The 22030-nt window shown below is 45.7% G+C and overlaps 1 protein-coding gene across 3 annotated transcripts in view; it reads right to left on the bottom strand.

Moving 5' to 3' along the window:
• Positions 1-1637: 1637 nt before the first annotated feature.
• Positions 1638-22030, bottom strand: part of PIAS3 (protein inhibitor of activated STAT 3) — a 58709-nt gene continuing 38316 nt past the window's right edge. For all 3 annotated transcript variants that reach the window (XM_007432335.4, XM_025169263.2, XM_007432333.4), the window contains 4 exons: positions 16121-16289; positions 14377-14510; positions 12076-12113; positions 1638-6172 (listed from right to left, as the gene is read on the bottom strand). In XM_007432335.4, the coding sequence (XP_007432397.1) occupies positions 5900-6172; positions 12076-12113; positions 14377-14510; positions 16121-16289 (614 nt within the window). In that variant the 3' untranslated portion in view covers positions 1638-5899. The remainder of the gene's footprint in view (positions 6173-12075; positions 12114-14376; positions 14511-16120; positions 16290-22030) is intronic.

Raw genomic sequence — 22030 nt, 5'->3', positions numbered from 1 at the left:
ACCCCAGATCGAGGGAGATTATCAGTGGTCTTGTATGTCTTCCATGTTCTAATTATTGCTCCCACAGTTGATTTCTTCACACCAAGCTGCTTGCCTATTACAGATTCAGTCTTCCCAGCCTGGTGCAGGTCTACAATTTTGTTTCTGGTGTCCTCCGACAGCTCTTTGGTCTTAGCCATAGTGGAGTTTGGAGTGTGACTGTTTGAGGTTGTGGACAGGTGTCTTTTATACTGATAACAAGGTCAAACAGGTGCCATTACTACAGGTAATGAGTGGAGGACAGAGGAGCCTCTTAAAGAAGTAGTTACAGGTCTGTGAGAGCCAGACATCTTGCTTGTTTGTAGGTGACCAAATACTTATTTTCCACCATGATTTGCAAATAAATTCTTTAAAAATCAGACAATGTGATTTTCTGGATTTTTTTTCTCATTTTGTCTCTCATAGTTGAGGTATACCTATGATGAAAATTACAGGCCTCTCTCACCTTTTTAAGTGGGAGAACTTGCACAATTGGTGGCTGTCTAAATACTTTTTTGCCCCACTGTACTGCTGTAGGCAAAATGCAACCAATTATGTAGAGCTTAGTACAGCATCTGATGCTGACCACATCCTTTCAACCTGGTAAAATGTAGAACATGTAGCAGTTCTGTGAAAGGCAACCAGAAAGAAGGCTGGACTCACTACAGCTTTGCTCAATCCTGTTTTGTTGACTAAGCCATACTTGGTAGAGTCCGTATAACATCCCCCTCTTGCACACGCACACAGCATTTGAGGGTGAGAACCATGGTCCTGAATCCCCCCTTGAAGCATAATCTCTGAAGCCACCCCATCCAGAGTGGCTCCTGGGAGACCCTGAGAAGATGCTTGCAGTGAAAGCCAAACACCCTCATTCCCCTCACTGTTGCTCGGCACCACTGCCATCAATGATGTGGGACCACAGCTCTTTGCAACTTGTTTATTATATTTTCTCTAAAAAGGTACTTTGCATATACAGCATGGCTCTGCGTTGATAAAAACGAGATATGACAGAATAAATAAACCCAGGAGAGATTTGGCATAGCAAGCCAACCCTCCTCAGAGGGACAGAAGAACGGTTCCACTAGGGGGATTGGGGGGAGGGGGTGTCTGCTTTTAAATACCACCTGGGTCAGCCTCCTCCACCCACCCACTATAGCCATCAGGATGTACAAAATGTGCCTCAGCCTTTGCCACTCCTATCCTCCTTGCCAGGCCTCCTGTCCAAGCCTTTCCCTGGAAGATGAAGTGCCAGAGCATCAGCTGATGGCAAGACAAGCCACCCATTTCACCCAACACCAAGTTGAGATGCTTCCAAGGCATCTGGAATGCTTTGATGATGCCCACAAGGAATGTGACAGCCTGCAGATTAGAGGGTGGTTGGGTTTCTGGGGCTGGAGAAGGGGAAAGTGCTCCCCAATGTCCTCTCTGAGCCCTTCTGGCCTGGCTTCCAAGGCAGCCCAAATATTATGCTCAAATTCCTATCCTACCCTCAAAGGACTGGAAATGGGATTTTGACCCAGAATGTCCATTTCTTCAATTGCCCACTGCTAGCTATCCTTTACGGAAAAAGGTGAGGGACCCTGCCTTTCAAAAATGAGCCATCATGTTTCAAGAAACAAAATAGCAACCATATCAGTTATTCCAGTTGGGATAAAAAAATCCTTCCCCCCGTGTTGTGTAATTTCCAATCTATTAGCAATATTTAAGTAACCAATTAAGTGAAAAGTATGCAAAGGAAACATGTGGAAGTGTGCCCTCTCCAGCTAGGCAGAATGGGGCCGCTTGTGTCTTAGCTAAGTGGACCCCACCTTTTCTCCTGGGTTTCCAGCAGAAAAGCAGTGTGAAGTGCCTCTCGTTTCCAGTGCCTTCCAGCTGGGTGACAGTTCAGAGGCCTCAAGAAAAAGCAACTGGTCAAGAGGTAAACTACAAGACTGCTTAATTTCAAGTTTTGCTTTTTAAAATTGACAATGGACATTTCACAGTAGCCTCTGATCTTGGTATTGGAGGGAGGCTGATGAGTTTTTCAGACTCATCTAGCCTCAAGGAGCGCTGAGAAGGTAGAAACACGAAGGCCTACTTAAGACCTGGCTCACAGGTTTTGTACACCAAACAAACATCTCAGCTTTGGGTAGGCCAGGCCAACCTGTCCATCTAGTCCTGTTTTCTCCAACCTTCAGAGGTATGGACTTCAACTCCCAGAATTCTCAGCAATAGCCATGCTGGCTGGGAAATTCTGGGTACAGAAGGCCATATGCTAGGAAGTTGCCAAGGTTGGGAAACAGTGCCAGAGTTTGGTGAGTGGCTACCAGAACCACTCCAGAAATTATTACCAAACTAATAATATGAACTAAAAGGGGGAATCATATTGACTGGAGGTGTTCTGACCTTGGAAAGGTCATCCTCAGCTTGAACATCCTGTGTACTTTAGATCCAGAAATGATCCCACCTCAAAACAGATCATTCCTAGCTTAAGGTGTCCCAAGTTGAAACAGTGCATATGACCAACTCCATGTTATTTTAATTAAATTTAAGTGTAATAATGAGTGTTCATCCTGGTCCCATCCCTACTTGTGGCAGCGTGGCTCTCAAGACCACCTGTGGCCCTTGACCCAGGAAACTTACACCCACCTCTCTGGGCTGGCTCTCTTAATTGCAGGGGCAACGGTCACTCTTCCAGCTTTACCTCATCTACTAATTTCTCCTCCTACACTGTGGTGCCCTCCAGAAGGGTTGGGAACACAATTCTCAGATCCCAAGCCACTTCCTGCCACACTAAGTGGGGGGTCCCAGCTCTTTTGGGGGGCAACAGATTGGGGAATCTCATCAGCTAGATATGGACCTTAAAGACATCTGTCTGCAAAGCTCAAACTATTAAATTGTCTTCCCATTGCTGGGACCCAGAAGCTACCCCAATCAGGAAAGGAGGGGTTGAAACTATTTTGGAGGTCACTTATCTCCTGGGAATTTCTAGGAAAACTTTAGGTGCCCTAAAAACACATTCCCTTTTCTTTATTAAAACAGAATGACTTGAAAGAGAAGTCACAAAATGATGAGGTGTGGGCGACACACAGTGTTAAAATTAATCCACAGCCCTCTTAAAATACGAATTCTGTGTTCTCCACCAAGACTTTGGGAACCAGGCGTTCAAATAACACAGAAAGCAAACACCTTGAAGGGGGAAGCTTTGTAAAGTTACCTACTGTTTCATTCCACCTCAGAACCACCTTCACTCCCACTGATTCCACTTAGGGAAGATCCGACTGCACTGCCACCTCCCCCAGCTACAACCGGCAGGACCTTCTGTGGTGGATGCTCAACCATTCTGGCTGGCTGAGGCGGCGGAAGAGCAGGCTGAGGCAGCTAGACTCATAAAGCTCCTGCTTTGAACTGAAAAACACACATAACCCAAAACACATACATAAATACATAAATAAGCTGTGCAATGGATGATGCACTGACCCCTGCTCGCTCACATGTGTGCAAAGGATGATGCAACCTTCATTTAGTCCTCAGAAAAGGAAAAAAAATACACAGAAAGATCTTTGGAGTTGCATTATGTACAAAAACTGAAAATATAGATTATTATTATATATATATAGAGAGAGGGAGATTGATAGATTTTGTTTTCTGTACAGGATTGGTAGGAAATATTTTAAGAGGGTGGAAATTCTAGATCTAAAGTGTAAAAAAATACATTGTAACAGCCAGAGTCTACCGACTGGGCAGTCACTGGTAATAACCACTAATAGCAACCAAATTCTGGGATTTTTAAGGGCATGCTGGTGGACAGATCCCTTGGCATCCGAGCACAACCCAGGTGTGTGGAAATAAGCTTCAAAGATGATGCCACCCTGCAGGTCCAGTCCAGGGGGGAGCACTGCAGCACAGTCGAACTGGGCAGGAAGCACAATGGCCCCAACCAAGGTCCTAAAAGTCCACCAACCTCCCAGCTCATTCCCAGTAGCTCCCTGCAGTGGCTGGATTGCGGCCCTGGTTGGGCTCAGAAAATCCAAACCTGGGAGTGTCTAAGAAGAGGCTTTGCAGAAGTCACCACTGGGATTCAAGCCTTACGCCTCAGGGCTGCTCAGAACTCCGGCAAGATGTCCTTCGCGGATCTTCTGCACCAGGACAGTGTGACCCATCCCTTCAAACAGATTTCCAGAACAGAAGTCGTAGCTGGAAGGAAGCAAAGATGAGCAAATGTAGCTGCTGAGGGAGAAACAGGGAAGTTTCCCAGGCTGCCCGGGTGTCTTCTCAATGAACCTGCCTCCCTGCGGGCACAAAAGAACCTGTCCTGCATGGGCACCCATAGGAATTTTTGGCAAACATTCTTTGAAGATAATGCCACTCCTTAGCAGACACTGATGTTTCTTGTAATGTTCATACTACAAATGTCTTCTCCTCTGGTGGACTGATAGTACCCATGTATAGTACAGCTTAAATCCTCAAAAGATAATCCTAAATTGTGACAGAAAGAGAAATCTTTAAATATGCAGGGAGAATTTTTCAAATTAAAATGAAGTTTTTAAATTAAAATGGTAAATGAATTCAAATTCATTTTTGTTATGGGCATACCCACTTTTTGGAACAGAAATATGCCCCTCAAAAACTACCTGGATGCCAACTCAGTGTTATATGCAGGCTGAGAAGCACCATGATTAGGCAGCCTAGGTGCCTCCTGACCACGGTCTTCACGTGCTTTATAAAGAAACCATAGTTAACAAGGAACACATGCTAAGCCATGTTCATTGTAACCATGGTTTGAACAAACCCTAGCTGCCTATTTTATACCATGCAAATCACAACAGCCAGGTTCCTGCATCACTGAGAATCAAAAAGCTACACCATGGCTTAACCTGATGTGTGAACCCAATCAAGGCTAAATCCTAGTAAAAATATAGAATGGGGAGGAACAGAAAGCAGTGAATTTTTCTGGGTAAAATTCATAATTCCCTTTTTATACCTTCGAACCTCTAAATAGGCGGCTAGTATAGGGCAGGAGTAATGAAATAAGTACAGAAAATATAAATTGGGGTAGGAAAAGAACTTTGGTTGGAAGGTTCGCACAGAGCTCTCATGTGTGGAGAAGGGTTTGCCAGGTACTCCTTCCCCCAACAGAGCTCTGAAAATCGAAGAACTTGCAAACATTCACATTGGCCTCAGTTGGTCTAGTGTGATATTCCTGCCCAGGATCCTTAAAAAGAATGTTTGTTTTAATACTAGAAGGAGCCAATTTCTGGTGTCTTGCAAAATGTTTCCAATTCAAAACATTTCAAGCTTCAAAATCAAACGTGGAGCTTAACACAGCCTTCAGATGTTGTCAGAAGCGTCCCAGTGCTGTCCCAATCCAGTGGATGTGTTCCATGAACCAGCTCTAGTAGGGTCATGACCACCTGTTCTGAGTTCCAGCCATCTTGAATTTCAAATGCCTCTTATGCTCATGTCTGCTGTATGCTGACGATATCAATTGCAGCTGCATCCAATCCTGCACATCCCAAACCTAGTTTTCATAGCTAAGAAAAAGTCCAGGATTCTGTAATTTGGAGAGACTACAGTATGTCAACGAATGCCCACTTAGTCCCTGCTGACTCAAGTATCCCATGACCAAAATTTAGCTGTGATTCTTCGGATTCAGGGCAGCCACAAGGGATCAGAAGCTTGGCTTTCAGGAGAGTCTCCAGCTTTAAAAACTGCCAATGCCACGATTTTTCCAGTCTTGCCACAGAACAGCAGCACGCGCAAAGTAAAAGAGCTCTGCCAAGTGTCTTTCTTCTGAGCTGCCAACGAGATCCTCACTTGCCGAAATTTGCTTGCTTTCTTCCCTCCAGAGAGGAATGGAGCCCCCTCTCCCCGGCACACAGTTCCAAAGGGTGCCCCACCTTTAATCCAGAGAGATGATATCTGGTCGGCACCCTGGCAGAGCCGGGCTGCTTCCCATGGTGCCGCTGTGGCCGTGGCTCTCCCGCAGGCTGGCTGTAGGCGAAGAGACAACGCTGTTCATGCGGCTGCCGGTGGGGGAACCTACCCCACTGTGGGATCCCACCACAATTGGAGCCAGGGGGCTCATGAAATGTGGGGAGGGTCCACGATACTGGAAAAAGTGGCTCAGGGTGTCCTGTTCATCTAGGGAGGTGATCACCGAGGGGCTGTAGTGCTGCAAGAGGAAGAGAAAATCATTTCTTTCTGCTTACCCCAATGCAGAATAATAGTAATAGCAATAACAACAATAATGATGTCAATTTTTATCCTGCCTTTCTGCCTATAGCACACTTGCTATGCACGAGTACTTAGGCTGAAAGAGAGGTACATTAATCACTGCCCAACCTGCTGCCTGGGATTCCAACTTTGGCCATGCTGGGAGCCTTCTGGGGGTCCAATGTTTCTGGAACACGAAAGGTTGAACAAGGCCCTGCTCCCTATTTCCAAGAGCATTCAACCACAAGCCTCATCTGGCAGAGTAATTCGTTGCCTGCTTAATTTTCTTCTTTTCTACTGTTAAACAAAATCTATTAGTAGCTGAATGAGTTCTGATCTAGGAGTAGCTTTTGTTTAGTAGATAAGAAAAAGACAAAAGGATTTTGTATCTTCCCCACCCCCCCATGCAAGAGCCAGTTTGATGTAATGATTAAAGGCATCAGGCTAGAAACCAGGAGGCTGTGAGTTCTAGTCCCGCCTTAGGCACAAAGCCAGCTGGGTGCCCTTGGGCCAGTCCCTCTTTCTCAGCCTTAGCAAGGAGGAGGCAAGGGCAAAATCTTGCCAAGTAACTCCAGACCTGTCTGGCAATTGCCAGCTCAAAACTGACTTAAAGTCACCCCCAAACGAACAACAAGCGAAACATCCAATAAATACCCCCCCCAAGGCACTCTCTATGCCCTTCTGCCTTTTCCCACCCCTTTTTCTCTTTCCTAAATGCAACTGCAAAGAAGCTGGCTCTGGATTAAGGAACTTGGGGAAGTTTTAACCCTTTTTCTCCACACAGAGCTCCTCTCTGACCGATGGGGAAGGATGCTTTACAATTCCCTGAATGCTTGCACTGCCCCCCCTCCCAAGCAAGTCGTGGGGCAGAATGAGTGCAAGGGTGCCAGTGGACTTAGTGGGCAGCGAGCTGAGCCCCAAAACATGACTGTTAGTAGACTTCCATTCTATTTTCCCTCCAGCAACTAAGTTTCCATCTAGCATTTCCTCCTCCACTGTTTTATTTATTTTTAATTATTTTATTTGTACGTCACCCATTCCAGCAGGTTCTAGGAAGCCAACCATCAAAAAGATCACCAAGTAACCCCTCTCCCCAATAAAACAAATCAAGAACAGTATCAAAAGTATGCCAAAAGAAAGAAAGAAATAAAATATACAAAAGCATGCATCCACCCTCCTCAATGACCACATGCCTCCTCTTGCGCTGGTTGAGCTCTAACTGCTCTGCTGAACCCAGAAGAGAAGCAGCTGAGTAGATCTCCATGGGGAGGCGATTCCAGAGCAGGGAGCAGTGACTGAAAATGCCTGCTTCTGAGGCCCAGTCAGATGCCATTCTCATAAAGCAGGAATTGGAGAGAGCTGACCCCTTTCGACCTGATCGGACAGGTAGATCAACATGAAAGAAAGTGGTCTCCCAAATAACCAGGTGTGGAACCATTTAGAGCCTTAAATGTGACAACCAGCAGCTCAAACTGCACTCAGAAGCCATCTGGCAACCAGTGCCACTCCTGCAGCAGTGGGGTCTCCCAAGCGCTCTTTCAGAGGTAACAGGAACACCCCCCTCACTCAAAGCAGCATTGATTACTGCTTGGATCCACTTCCTGCCACCTCATGAGAAGCCTTAACAACCAAGAGGGGCAGGAATCCAATTGTAGGGTGGCAGAAGTGACACCACAGAGACCCCTATGTGCTTCCTCAGGACTCACAAATTCAAACTGATCCCAGATCACCACACAGGACAAAGCCCCAATTATCTACATCAGCACTGTCCCACTACTGTCCAATTCTGAATCTTCCTGGCAGCTCTTCAGATGTTATTGGCGATCATCTTCCTTCAGCGATGCTTGAGGCATCTCCCCGGCCATTTCATCTCCCTGAGTAATTCAGCGAAGCAGGGAGTTGCAGTGGAACTGTGAGAGGGGAGAGGCTGCACTGGTACCATCCAGTCAAGGGCCATGGTCACTTTGTTACTCCAATCAGGGTCTTCTCTAAATTGCCCACCAGATCCTCAGGGAACTCCCAAAGTGCCCACTGGATCCATTATGCATGTGGCGCAGACTGATCTTCCTCTGTGGAGAGGGAGGTTCACACCACAAAGCTCCATAGCAATCAGAGTGATTTGTCCATGAAAAGGGACTCAGCTCAATGTGCCCCCTCCAACTTTCGGATCTGCCACGATGAATCTGCCCAAGACAAAAACCAGATCTAATGTGCAACCTCTCATGGACAGCAGGCCCTCAATTACTTGGGTCAGGTCTATGGTTGCCAGCTGTGAACTCCTGGACTACTCCAGACCCCTCCCCAAGGAAGGCAAGTTGAACTCCCCCAACACTACTAATTGATTGCCACCCCAGTGATCAAGTTGAACAGCCCTGGCAGAGATGCTGCTGTGCAGAAACAAGGGCTCACATCTGGTTTCCTGAAGAGTAGCCCCTCTTGACGCCAGCAGAATCTTCTGGACAACCACAGCTACTACCCTCCCTTCCACGGGACTGCAGCTGATGCCAAACCCAGATCTCTGAAAGAAGAACTACACCCTCCTTCCCCAGCCAGGTTCCAGTAATACAAACTAGGTCTCCTGTCTCATCCACAATTAAACCATGGATGAAAACAGTTTTGTTACAGCATTCAGTAGCAGCAGCAGCTGCAACCTCAGGACTCCAAGGCTCTGCAGCCCAGCTCTTGGCACGAGGACTGAAGCTGGAAGGGGAGTCCGATCAGAGATGCTGAACCCTCCTTCCTTATGTGGCCTGCTCTCAGCCTCCACTATATCCTCCACTGCCTGTCATGACCATGATTCCATGTCCCCAAATCACACCCCCATCCCAGTCTATGACCCCCCTGCCTTCAACCAGTAAAGCTCTTTACCCTCTAGCACCAAATGATAATCAGCCCAGGTGACTTCTGAACTTTGGAAAAGCTCCTCAGACATCCCACTAACCCCGTTTCCAGCCACTCTGCTCACCTACTCATCTACCCTTCACCTCCCTCTCACTAGACAGGCAGTCATAAACATCACCAGGAAGCCTGGCCTCAACCCTGGCTCTCGCCCAGGTACAGTCCTCCAACTAACACCCCCCAAAACTCCAATCCTGAAGATGGCCACCTGACATTCTTATGTGGGGAGAAGACACAAGGAAGCCAACGCCAATGGAATCCAAAGCCCTTGCCATCCCAAATTGTGATCCAACTGGTGTTAAAAGGTCCGTGCAGCAGTGAGGCAGGTTGCTACAAAACAACCTCCAGAGCAGCCTCGACGTCATTGGGTTTCCGTAGAGCACAGCCCAACTGGAGAATCTGCACCCCACAGCACATCCTGGGCTGGCAGCCCCAGATCTGGGTTTCTGACTATCAACACAAGGCCTCTGCCAGAGGGCCTGTCTGCTTTGATGCCAGCCATCTGTACAGTGAGATGAGATGGGGATCAGGCAGACAAACAGGACAAGCAGGCAGACAAAATGGCATCTCCAAGTCTGAAGCCATCCGGACCAGCCAGTCCACCAGTGCTTGGGGAAAGCCCGGTCCAGTCAGTGCTGCAAATTCAGGTTGTGATCTGTGTAGTTCTCCAAGTGGACAGTCCAGCAATGGCCTCCTTTGCCTCACAGTGTATCATCATCAGTGCTTTCTAGCCAAGAAATGGCCTTAAGGGTGAACCAGGCTGGCTGATATTAACATTCTCAGAACAGAATCATTTCACTGCAGGATTCTCTCAAGTCAATGGCTTTTCTCTCCTTTCCCTTTGGTTTTTTTTTAGCGATTTCCTTCTGTTCTTATACACCCAATGACCAAGACGCATGCGAGGTGTGCCAGGAGGATAAAACATCCAGAAGTATTAAGGAACAGCCCACAGGGGCAGCTGTTGGGAATAACCTTGTAAAACAGGATGGGCTGAGAGGGTGTCTTGCTTACCAGGTGAATTTCTAATTTGAGGGTGGATGTGATTCTGACTGCCCCCAGTCCTGGTCCAACTCCTTCACCCTCTGGCCACATTGGTGGGCGAATCCCACACGTTTCTTCAGTTCTGTGCTCCCCACACCAAAGGAGAACCACACCGGTTTACTGAGCCTGGGGCAGGCCATCTTCCCAGCCAAGCCCCCTGCCCTTCCTCTCCACATACACGGCAAGGTGCCTCAGCCTTCCAGATCTGTGGCACCGATTCCCAGAATCCTTAGCTGCAGTCTGGAAGATTTAGGAATTCTGGGAGTTGAAGGCCACAGATCTGAGGACATCCAGGTTCAGGAAGACTTTTGGCAAACAGGAACTTTATCAGCCCTCGCCGCCCACAAAGCCCTTTCAACGCAGCTAGCGGATGTTACTCAGGACCACCAAGAGACTTCCAGAATCTGGTAGCACGTGAACTTAATCTGAGGTGAAGCCATGCAGGACACCCCATTTTTGAATGACTTCTGCCTCTCATGGAGCATAACACATCTTTTCCAAAGTCGAGAAGCAATACAAGGAGAAGGGAGCACAATGAAAGCCCAGCAGAGAAAGAGATGCCGCCCTCGCCCACTAACGGCTGTCTCTGTCCTGCTCAGCTCAGTTCCCACCAAGAGTTTTCAACAGCGGTCTAGTCAGCTCAGCTCCCAGGGAAGAATTTCACAAGAAGCGGCAGTAAGATAGACACTTTACAAATCTCTCTCCCCTCCCCGCTGGCAAGCTTCTCAAACTACTTGCACAACCAAGAGTTAAGCTGGGTAATTTTTCAGCCCAGCTCCCCTTCCCCGCTCCCCACAACCTGCAATCTATTATAAGATTCCAAAGATCTAACACCCCAAATCTTGCAAGATCCCAGGCAACAACAAAATCCACAAGAATTGACAAATCTTACAAGATTGCAGTCACTTTTTTAAAAAATATTTTCATTTCAATTTTATTGGGTGGAGGCTGCTAGAACTATTGGGGGGGGGGGGGAATGGATGCTCTACTGCCCAAAAGCATTGTGTTACCAACACCTGAGTTAACTCAGAACCAAACCTTTTGCAGGAGCCTTGCCAAACCTGGGCAGCACAATTCACTTCTTCAGTTCCTCGATACAATCTCTTCATGAAGAAAAACCAATTTGGAAAAGAATGTGTCATGAGAGGAACCTCTCCTATTCAACCACAAGGAAGACCAAAGCTAAGGTTACAGCCAAGACTGAAACCTACATGAAGGGCTAGCAATGGACTGACTCATTACCCCAAAAGTTTCTTCCACTGTTTTCTTTCCTTTGGGTGTGTGTTTGTGTGTTTTGTCCCTTCAAGTCATTGTTGATTCTTGGCAACTGCCTGGACTAGTCCCTGCAGTTTTCTTGGCAAGATTTCAGAAGTGGCTTGGTTCGGCCTCCTTCCTGGGGCTGAGAGAGGGACTGGCCCGAGGTCACCCAGCTGCTTTGTGCCTAAGGCAGGACTTGAACTTGCAGCCTCCTGGTTTCTAGCTGGTGCCTACACCAAACTAACTCTGTTTCCTCTAGGTATTTTAAAACAGACTAATATTGGCTGCTTTTGCTGTACGTTGGCTGGTAGGTGGCACTCAGGATCATCTGACCTAACGCTGTGTCCAAAAATGAAAGAGCAAGGATTTGATTTGAGTTTCAGTTGCTCCCTAGGGTGCAATGAAACATCCTATCCCATCCAGAGCTTGGGACAAAATTTTTCTTCGAGCTGAGAGCACTTGCAACAGCTGTTTTGAACTCTGAATCTTGCAAGTTTGAAACAGCTTGAAGACCTACAAAAGTAAGCTTGTTGGGTTATCAAAGCAACTAAAGATATGTGAGACTGATTACGCAGAGAAAAAGGAACCTCCCATTTTAATGGCTACTCTATGGATTTGAGAAAAGATTGGATGGGTGGGAGAGAGATGGAAGAGAAGAAAACATACCTGATTTTCACTTTGAAGGAAGGAAAACAAATCCAGACCTAGAAAAATGAAAAGGGGGAAAGTAACCTTAATGGTAAAATGAACATATTGGAAGAAAAGAAAATATATTAAAAAAAAAAACAAATCAGGAAGTGGTGGGTGGGTGAGTGAAGACATTGGAATCACGGTAGGATGCCAACAATATTGTTCAGCTTCAGTCCTCTGGGTGGGACGCCAAACTTGGCCCCCCTCCCCATCCTCTGGGAAGGGGGCAGTCTGCTTTCCCTATGTTCTCTGGCTGCCTGTGTCAGAACTGAAGGCTTCTCTTCCCCTCCACTTTCCCATCTGAGTCAGAACACCCCTGTACTGCCCCTCTTGACTTCAGAATCCATGGTCATCTTGGAAGGCACAGGGCCACAACAGGAGACCGGAGAGGAATGGAAGCTTGCGAGGAGGACAGGGCTTAGTTGCCAAGTGCCCCCTCCCAGCTGACACTGGCCTTAATTTCAGCTGGAGCAGGATCTGCAGCATAAGGGAGCAAGAAGCTGGGGGTTGTTAACAACCACAGGACAGAGGTGTAGTATCTGGGCTAGCTAACCAGACAAGGGCCTCAGCCCCTCTGATGGCTGTGTTCACACGAGAAGCTGAAGCAAGTCAGTTAAAGACCAAGAAGCTACAACACTGCTAAGACAGGTGAGCTTTAACCTTGCTTCGTTTTCTTCTCATTCGGCACGTTGTGCAAGCCCAGCCTGACTGGTTATTGTAGGATTCCATGAATTGCCTGAACCCAGCAAATAAGTTAGCACATTCCCAGGTGTGTTGGGAGGGAGGGTTAATCTCATCTCAGAAAGGCTTTTTTATCAGAGGCCCAGGTTACCTTTGTGAAGGGCGAACTAATTAATACTGTTTCACTATTTCTCTCATGTAAAAGGGAGACTTTTTGTCCCCAGAAAATTTACCTCCCCAACAAGGGTTGGGGTGAATTCCAGACTCTCTAATCCTAAGCAAACATTGTGACCTGACAGCACATCCCTTCCAAGCCGTGTTCTGGAGGCTGCCATGCCCTTGTTACCTGCCTCTTAGCATAAATGGCTCCCCTGCCATCAGTGAGCAGCAAGCCTCAGTTCTCTTTCTCTCCAGGGCTCCTCCTCCCTGGTTAGGGATGCCCTGCACCAGCTTCCCTCTGCCACCCCAAAATTCAAATGGCAGTCCAGTTCCTAAGATCCCTGTCAGGCATGGGGGCAGTGCCTTATGGGAGCTGACATCTGACCTCCAGAGACTGGGTGGAGGGAAAGAAGCTCAAGGTTGGACTGGATAAACTGGTAGTGTTTCTTCCGTGACTTACCTGGCATATCCACCACTTCCCTTCCTTTGTGGACACACCTGGCACAACCATGTGGGTTTGCCAGCATCCAGCCACTCAGTAGTCTGAGAAATTTTTACAGCTGATTGCAAAAGGGGCACATTTTTAAGGCATGGCACTGATATAGCAGTAATGTTAGTGGACTTTTGAGAAAAAGGTTTTCTCTTTTATGCTAAACTATGGTATTCTTTTAAACATGTCATAAAAAAGGGAGAGATTTACACACTGTGTGACTCATGGTCTACTTTAACCATGGTCTACCAAATAAACCCAGCAATCTGGTTCACCCATCCCACAAAACCAGAAATCCTGGTTTACAAACCACAGTGGCAGAGTTCACAAATCATGCACATGCAAAGAAACCCACCACTAGGGCTTAGCACCATGTGTGAAGCCAGCGAAAAAGCCATTGTAGCCCTTTCCTTGGTCTTTTCCTTCGGTCCTATTCCCTGCTCCGCCTCCCCACAGGCAGGAATAGAGCAGCAGGGACACAAGACCAAGCCAGTGTCCTGCCTATGGCAGTGGGGCTCAAGCAGGGCAAGCGGCTGTGGAAAAACTGCCACCGCCTCTTTTGCCAGATGCGCTCATGACCGTGAGCTGGGCGATTTGCAAAGATGGCAGGACAGATACTCAAAGGATCACAGGGCTAGCGACATCTACTCATCTGCCTGTTGCAGATTTGCCTCTAGAAATACCAGCTGGGGGGAAAGAGGACTCCTGCGCTTGCCCTTGGGATTGCCAGACACATCCAGGTAGCCACTATGGGATATGGAAGGCAGTACCAAATTGGCCCCTGGTCTGATCCAGCCTTGAGCACCTCTGCTGGCCTCATGCTCACCCTTGGCATCACCAACACTCTGACAATGTTCTTGCACTTCCCAAGGCAATGAAAAAAGCCCTCCAGCTCTCCCCGGGTAGGGAAGAGAGCCCAAGGGAGAAAGCTATCTGGTCCAAATTACCTTGGATGTCTGAAGGGACTGGATAAGAAGGGTGGTAGTCAGACAGTGGGAGGCTGGAGAGGTAATCACTGCCCACTGCAGCCATTGGAGGACTCCGCAGCACCGAGGAGGGCTGGTGATCTGTGTTTAAAACCCTGAAAGGAAACGCAAAGGTTATCGGAGCTGGAAGGGGCAATTGGTTCTTTGGGAGAAAAGGAAAATTTGCAGCAGCCTTTGGGACCCAAGGCCCACAACTAATTGTTCTGGGGGACTGGGGGTCACAAGATTGTGGGAGGAGCTGGGGAGTCCCACTGTTTTTTGTTTGTTTTACTGTAATATTGGTATTTGGTGTTCTGGCAGTTTTCAGCAACTATGGTCGGTCTATCTATCTATCTATCTATCTATCTATCTATCTATCTATCTATCTATCAAATTTACATGGCTGCCCATCTCACAAAAATTTAATCTGGGCTGCATACAACACTCCAATATAATATTCCAAAGGCCACTAAAAAGGAGGTCAGTTGTGCCATGCAGTTGCAGGCTGCACACCAGGCTTTAAAAATTAACCTATTTTATATTAAGTTTTTATGGATCAAGGCCACTTCATATGTAGTGTTGGGAAAAAATGGAAGAAGAAAGAGGGGGATAGTGAAAGTAGGCAAGATTGTTTTGAGGATCAGAAGACCCAGGCTCTGTTCAGGGGGGTTGGAGGGTTGGGAGGCAATCTATCTATAAGATTCCCCAAATGAATACATTAACCTGATGAATTAGCCCAAGAGAGTTCAATTTAGCCCCTAAAAAAACTTGAATATACAATGAGGAGGTATTATGGGCATACCTAACCTGCTTCACCTTCCTGGTCCCCCAAGAAAAAGAGCCAGAAACAAAGAGAAGCTTAAAAAAAGCAAGCCTCTCTATTATGGAACTCCCAGCCAAAATCACCCAGTGCAAGGTACTTCTCCCAAACACAAATTACCTGCAACATTTACTGCTGCCAGCCTGGCCCATGGAAAACAGCCAGTGAAGTGACAAAGCCCTGCCATACGCTTCTGATTCAGGGGCTTGTGGGATGCTATGCTCTTCCTGAAGAAAGTGGGTGAAGATGCTCTATTCCCCAAAGAGTGACTTTTGAACCAGTTAATGTGAGTGTGAAAAGCCAGAACCACCAGCCAGGAGATCAGTGTGGGTTACTGACTGAGTGGGTTAAGCATCCTGCAGAACAGGGTCACAGAAATAAAGTACAGCCATTCAAATGACTGTGGACAATTTCTAAAGGGTTGGGGCTGCTGCAACTTTAGCCTCTCAACCTGCTGGAAGTTTGACCTTGCTGGAAAAACTGGGACAAAATAGTTTTGTCCTTCTTAAAGTTTAGTGGTAAGTCAAAGATGAGGATAACTTCCTAGAGGCCCCCCAACTCTCCTTCCCAGCCAAATTTTTGAAAAACAGCAATGCCAAATTTGGATATTTCAGCACGACAATCCTGGTAATGTGATGTTCTCATCAGTCCTATGCAGCAAAATCAACAACAAAATCTTGTGTCCATGAAAGCCACCAAGAGGAGCGGGGATGGAAATAAAGGTTGCTTTGGAAATGGCCAAACATGAACCAGTCCCATCACCGACGTGACAAAGTTTGCGAGATTCGTAATTTTAAAGTCCTAGGAAGCCAGACTTTCCTTCCGAGAGCTTTCCCATCACCAAGTCTGAGTAAGAGAAACCAGCCAAGCAACAAGGGATGGCCACTCCAAGCCAACTGCCCCTACCCCTTAGGTCCGGCTGCTGGCGGGATGGCCGCAATGGCCACAGGACACACTTTCTTGGTGGGGGGCTCCTCGTCGTCTGAAGAGCTGTCCAAGGTCAGGTCAATCACCTCCACTTTCTTCTTATTTTCAGATGGTTGTTTTCCATCCGAACCCACTGTGTACAGAGAGGCTGTAAGGTAACAACACCACCACTCAGAAACTGACTTCAGACAGCTGGCTTCATACATGACAAAATCACTGGGGTCCCCCATAATGCTAAGTTGTAAACCATTTGGAAATCACAAAGGCACAGCACATAAACCTCAAATCAAACAACCCATGTTAACTTAGATCAGGGTTTCTCAACCAGGGTTCGGTGGAACCCTAGGGTTCCCTGGGAGATCATGATTTATTTAAAAAATTATTTCAAATTTGGGCAATGCGCTCTCACAGTGATGAGGAGAGACCGAATAAAAATCTAGTTACAACTCTTTCTGAGCTCTCTGGTAGTGCACTGTAGTAAATATAGTATACTTTATTGATTAGTCATATGACCATATCAAAGCATAGGCATCAGCCATAGTAAGATACAATAAAATGGAATAAAGTGAGGTACAGTAAAATAGAATAAAATTGACCACAGTGAGATATAATAGATAAATGCAGTAAGGATAAAAAGTAGAATAAAATAGTACAGATATATAATAAAATGAATATTAAAATTGAAAACATTATGCGTTTAGGTGAATTCATCACCTTTGCATGCAAGCCTGATGTGTTCTATAAAACATGTTCTCTGTTGGACAGCCCTGACTATAAATTTGACAGTTCTAATGGCTACATATTTGTTTGTGCCCTGAAGGAAATAAGATCATCTTTCATTAGAGTCCCAATATATGGTTCTGTCAAGTAGTGTCTGTAAGTACTGAGCCCTTATTGAGGCATATAATCGACAGCTGAACAGGACACGTGCAATGTTTTCTATTTCTGATGCTCCGCAAATACATATTCTCTCAGGATATGGCACTTGGTGGAATCGTCCATCTTTGACCATAGAATCTAACTGCTCGAAAATTGCTCTGGTAAGAGTAATCCTATGGTATTGAGTCAAACCCATTTCAAATATTTTTCTGCTTGGAAGGACATTTTATTTTTGGCCAACCATTTCAATGACCTGATGTTTGCAAGTGACTCAATATCAGTTTGGGCATTAACATCCAGAAGTCTTTGAATATTGCCTTGGCCTGATGTCCGGCTGAGAATAGGTATTGTGTTGAGAAGCTGAGATGTGAGATGATTTGGAGAAGTTGATTGATCCATGTGGTGGGCTGAAGTGTGGCCATCTATTCTTCAAGGCACATTTTTGGTAGTCTGTCAGGTTCCATTGAGAGGATCCTCCACCGGTAATTAAAGACTTTGATTACTGTTAGACTATAAATGGAATGGGTGCCGGCTTCAACTCTTACCGCTGTTGCAGGTGTATTCTTGTGGGTCCCTAAGATAGTTCTTTAAAAGCATGCTTGATTTTGTTCCAGTAAGGAGGCCTTTGATAGGCCCCATGAATCTGCACCATACGTTAGCAGTGGTATGATTTTTGCCTTGTGGACCTTTAAAATGGGGAGCAGAGAACTTGGGTGGCTGTAACTAAGTAATTTAGTTAGCTTTTTGGAGCTTGCTGTTGCCTTTATAGAACTTTGTTTGAAGTGGTTAGCCCAAGACCCTGTATCTGTAAAAACCATCCCTAAATATGAGATCTATTTGTTTTATTGGCTCTCTATCCAAGTGCCAATTGTATTTGGGCCATCTTTTTCCAAAAACCACCACTTTGGATTTACTCCTAAGAAAACTGGAAGCACGATAGGCACCAAATTTTACCATTAATCTTCTCAGGTCTACTTGAGAGTGTGCCATCAAAACCATGCCACCTGCATACAAAAGGATGTTGATGCGTCTGTTCAGGATCTTTGGCATGTGAACATCCATAGAACAGAGAAATCCTGGGGTGTCATTGACATAAAGATTAAATAACATTGGAGCCAAAATGCACCCTTGTCTTACACCTTTGTAAATGGGTATGCTCTGTGTAAGGGAGCCATTGACTCCAGTACAGACTTTCAGGCATGTATTTGTATACGAGGTATAAGTGTCTAGGTTCCATATTTAACTTAGCAAGGCTCTTCCATAAGATGACTTTTAAATGCTGCACTAAGATCTATGAAAGATGTAAACAGATGTTTACCATCTGATGTATATTTGGTAATAAGATGGTATAATACAAAGCAATTGTCTATTGTGGAGTACCCAGGTCTGAACCCAGCCTGTTCTTCCACTAATATATTCTTCTCAATCGCCCAATCCTCTATTTTTCTCGGGAGATGTTTCGCCTAGATCTTACCTGTTATATCAATAAGGCTTATGGGTCTGTAATTTTTTGGGTCTACCTTATTTCCTTTTTTGTGTATGGGAACAATGATGGAGAGTTCCCAACCTGCTGGAATATGGCCAGTGTTGTCTATATATGTAAACACCCCTGCCAGCAGTGGAACCCACCAGTCAATGCGTGTCCTGAAAAGTCTGGGGGTAGGAAGTCTTCACCAGGTGCCTTATTGGATTTCAGTGACTGAATAATGTGATTAATTTCTGTCACTGCCACTGGTGGCCAAGGAGGGAGATTATCAAGAGTCAGAAACTCAGTAGCCATCATTTCTGGATGTTCTCGTTTGGAATTAGCAAATAAGTTAGCATAAAAGTCCTCCCAAACTGTAGCTGGGATGGGGATTTCAAGTAGAAGTTTATGCTCCTTCAGCATGCCAGATATGATATTCCAAAATATGACTGAGTTGGACCCTTTTGCTGACTTTTCTAGCTCAGACCAAACTGTAGCTGTGTGTTGAACCTTCTTGGTACCTATTAGTTTCTTGTAAGTACATCTGAGCTTTAACATCTTGGCATGATTGTTTGGTGTGGGGTTTCTCTGGACCAAACGCATGCCTGCTTTTAGGATCTTTCCTGAGCGAGAGTAATCATGGTCAAACCAATTAGATCTTGTGTGCTGTTGGTTCCTAGCTGGCAATTTTTCTATTAAAAAGTTCCTTAACATGTAAGACAAATTGGCATATCTGGTAAATGTTTTGTTTGGATCTTGAGTAGATGTAACAACTATTTTCACCCAGGACTGGGCCCTTTCAGAGTTCATAAAACTGGCATCCACCTTAGGCCATTTGAGACTCCTAGCTTGCCTCACTTCATGTGGTACGGATTGTCTTAAATCAGAACTGCCATAAAAGTTAACTGCAATCAGTTGATGGTCCCTGTCTTCCCTCAGGTAAACTTGAATGCCTGAGAATAAGCCAATTTTGTCTGTTGAGACACATATATAATCTAGGGCACTGCTTGCATTCCCAGCATGGAATGTCAAGGGATATATAAGGCAACTGTCCTTGCCTTCTAGGATCTGAAGATTGCATGTATAGATTAAGGAGATCAGTTTAGAGCCTGCCATGTTCCTTTTAGAGTCTTTGGAGTACCAAGGTGGGTCATTTGATAGTCCTCAGGTATGATGCCCAAGTGGGCACAGTCATACAAGGAAGCCCCCACCCTACCATTAAAAGTCTCCCAATAGAATCACAATGGCTTTGGGATGTTTTATATTTATCTCTAAGACTGTTTTTTCTAATTGCACCCAGATGTCAGGGGAGAAGCCAGGAGAGGAATATGGGGTTAGATATGCATTTAATAGCACTACTTCAAGTGATTTGTATTTAAGTTGAATAGCTAGGAGACAGAAGGGGTCATCTCTGAGGACCAGTTCCTGCCCTTGCCAGCCCAAATCTGCCTTGGTCCACCCTATTGTCTTGAATTTACACGCTGGTATAGACCATGATCTAAAGCCTGGTAGGTGAGCAACTTCATCATCAGAGGTTAGCCATGTCAAACTTGGAGAGAAATTTCATCAGATCTCCATCTGACATTCTATTCTTCCATCCAGCTATGTTCCATGTCAGTAGCTGAATAGAACTTCCTTGTTTATTGTCAGAAGGGGTAGCTGACGATATGTTGGGGTCTGTGGTTGGATGATGTGGCTCATGCAGACATTCTACAGGTGAGATGAGGTCCAAAATTCCTTCAGTATCTAGGAAGACACACTGGTTGAAATTTGGCCTACCTTGCTGCTGTGTGGAATCAGATAAGACTTGTAATGATTTGCACACAGAATAATGAACATTAGCAAATTGTTGTTCCATGTCTATATCACTGACCAAAGGGGTTGTCTCAGGCCTGGGCGATGATGTTCTTCCTGCCTCATGGGCTACCTTTGTCATGATTTCCTGTGGTTCCTGAAGCAGAGATTTGCCTGGAGAGCTGGAGGGTGTGCCAGTTATTGGATGTGTTAGTGTAATGGAATGGAATTATGAAGCCCAGGCTCAGGGAGAAAAACATTTTCTTTCATCTCCTGAGGAGCGTGGGAAATACAAGAGGATGAGACTGGCACCTCCCTGAGGAATTCACAGTGTTGTGGCTGGCATTACTTGGGTGCTAGAGGTTATAGCTAATAAACATAGCTGGACTGAATTTACTTGGTCTGTTGGAGTTCCTTGGGCTAGGCCTGACAGTTAGGCTGCAAATGTCCACATCATGTTCCTGGTGTGTCCCACCACCTAGCTCCGATTGTGATTCCCAGAGTTTTAGGCAATCGAGACCCTCCTCTTGTTGACATACAGCATCCAGCTTTTTGTTCTTTGACATTTCTGAATGTTGTGCTGTTTTAACAGGGGGCAATGTATAGGAGTTTGGATCTGTTCCAGGGATTGATTGATTCTCTGTACTGATGATTTGCATATCTAGATTCCACAAGTCAGAGGAGGGGGCTGGAATGTCAGCAAGTGCTCTCTCGAAGTAACTGCAGTTACTTTGGGTAGTTGGTAAAACCAAGTCAATTAGAGGTTTGGCTATTTTATGTGTTGCCACTAAAGATTTTCTTAGATTGTCCAGTTTTTTTAATAATGTCAATTTGTTCCAAGTCTGACAAGGCACAAAAAGAGTTAATCAGGTTTTCTTCCAGGAGGTCATCTGTACACTGTCTTGCTGTAGGTAGCGCCGATGGTTTGCCTGGGCAATCATCTCTCGGGGTCAGAGCTGGTAGAATGTCCTTGAGGTTATCTGGAACCGAGTGGTCACATTTGTTCTTTAAAGTGACAGTACTCTCTGGGCCAGGTTGGCTTAAGAGTGGGCTGAGTTCCTCTGAATGAAGCATGCATATTGGAAAAACTGAAAAAGTATGTAAAAAGAGCCTCATTTTAAACAGCATGCTGGAGATTGTGGATTGCCTGAATATAAATAAAATTTGCTCTTGGCCTCTGCTGGATGGGAGCCATTCAGCTTTCTGTAAATCAATCAGCTGGTTTTTGCACCATAGTCGCTGGCTTAAAGATAAAATAATTGCTCTTTTTGATCCCCATCTTCCTCTGTTTTCTCTGTTATTTGATATTTGTAGGGTGATTTGATTAGGCTGTAGGTAGTATTTGCCATTTAAATGCCTCTCCCCTTCAGTTACATGACTTGTTTCTCACCCTTCTCCTCATGAATGGTCAGCTGTTTCTGATCGTTACTCTCCCTCTTCCTTGGTGTAGGGGTAAGGTTACCCATGACTTCCCTCCTGACTGCTTTTATGGCATACTAGGAGATCCGCACTTTAGCAACGTTATCATTTTGATTGGTTTGCAATAAGCTTTATGAAGACCTCTTTTAAAGAGTCCACTTTGGTTTTGACTGTAGGTAACAGCTCAAAGATAGAGAACAGTTTGTGCTGTTAGCAGGTTTTGTCTGGTTAGAAAGTCAGTTATATTTTCATTCTTTTAAGTTTATCAGGCTTGTATTCCCACCCTCACCCTGCAAAAGCTGTGCAGCTGCTGAGCAGATGGCAGCAGTGGG

Source organism: Python bivittatus, unplaced genomic scaffold, assembly GCF_059951505.1.
Source record: "Python bivittatus isolate LINGU-HERP-01145 unplaced genomic scaffold, Pbiv_v1 ctg000660_np1212, whole genome shotgun sequence".
NCBI lineage: Eukaryota > Metazoa > Chordata > Lepidosauria > Squamata > Pythonidae > Python > Python bivittatus.
The sequence above is the reverse complement of the archived record's forward strand: the minus strand, read 5'-3'. Positions and strand labels throughout refer to the sequence as shown.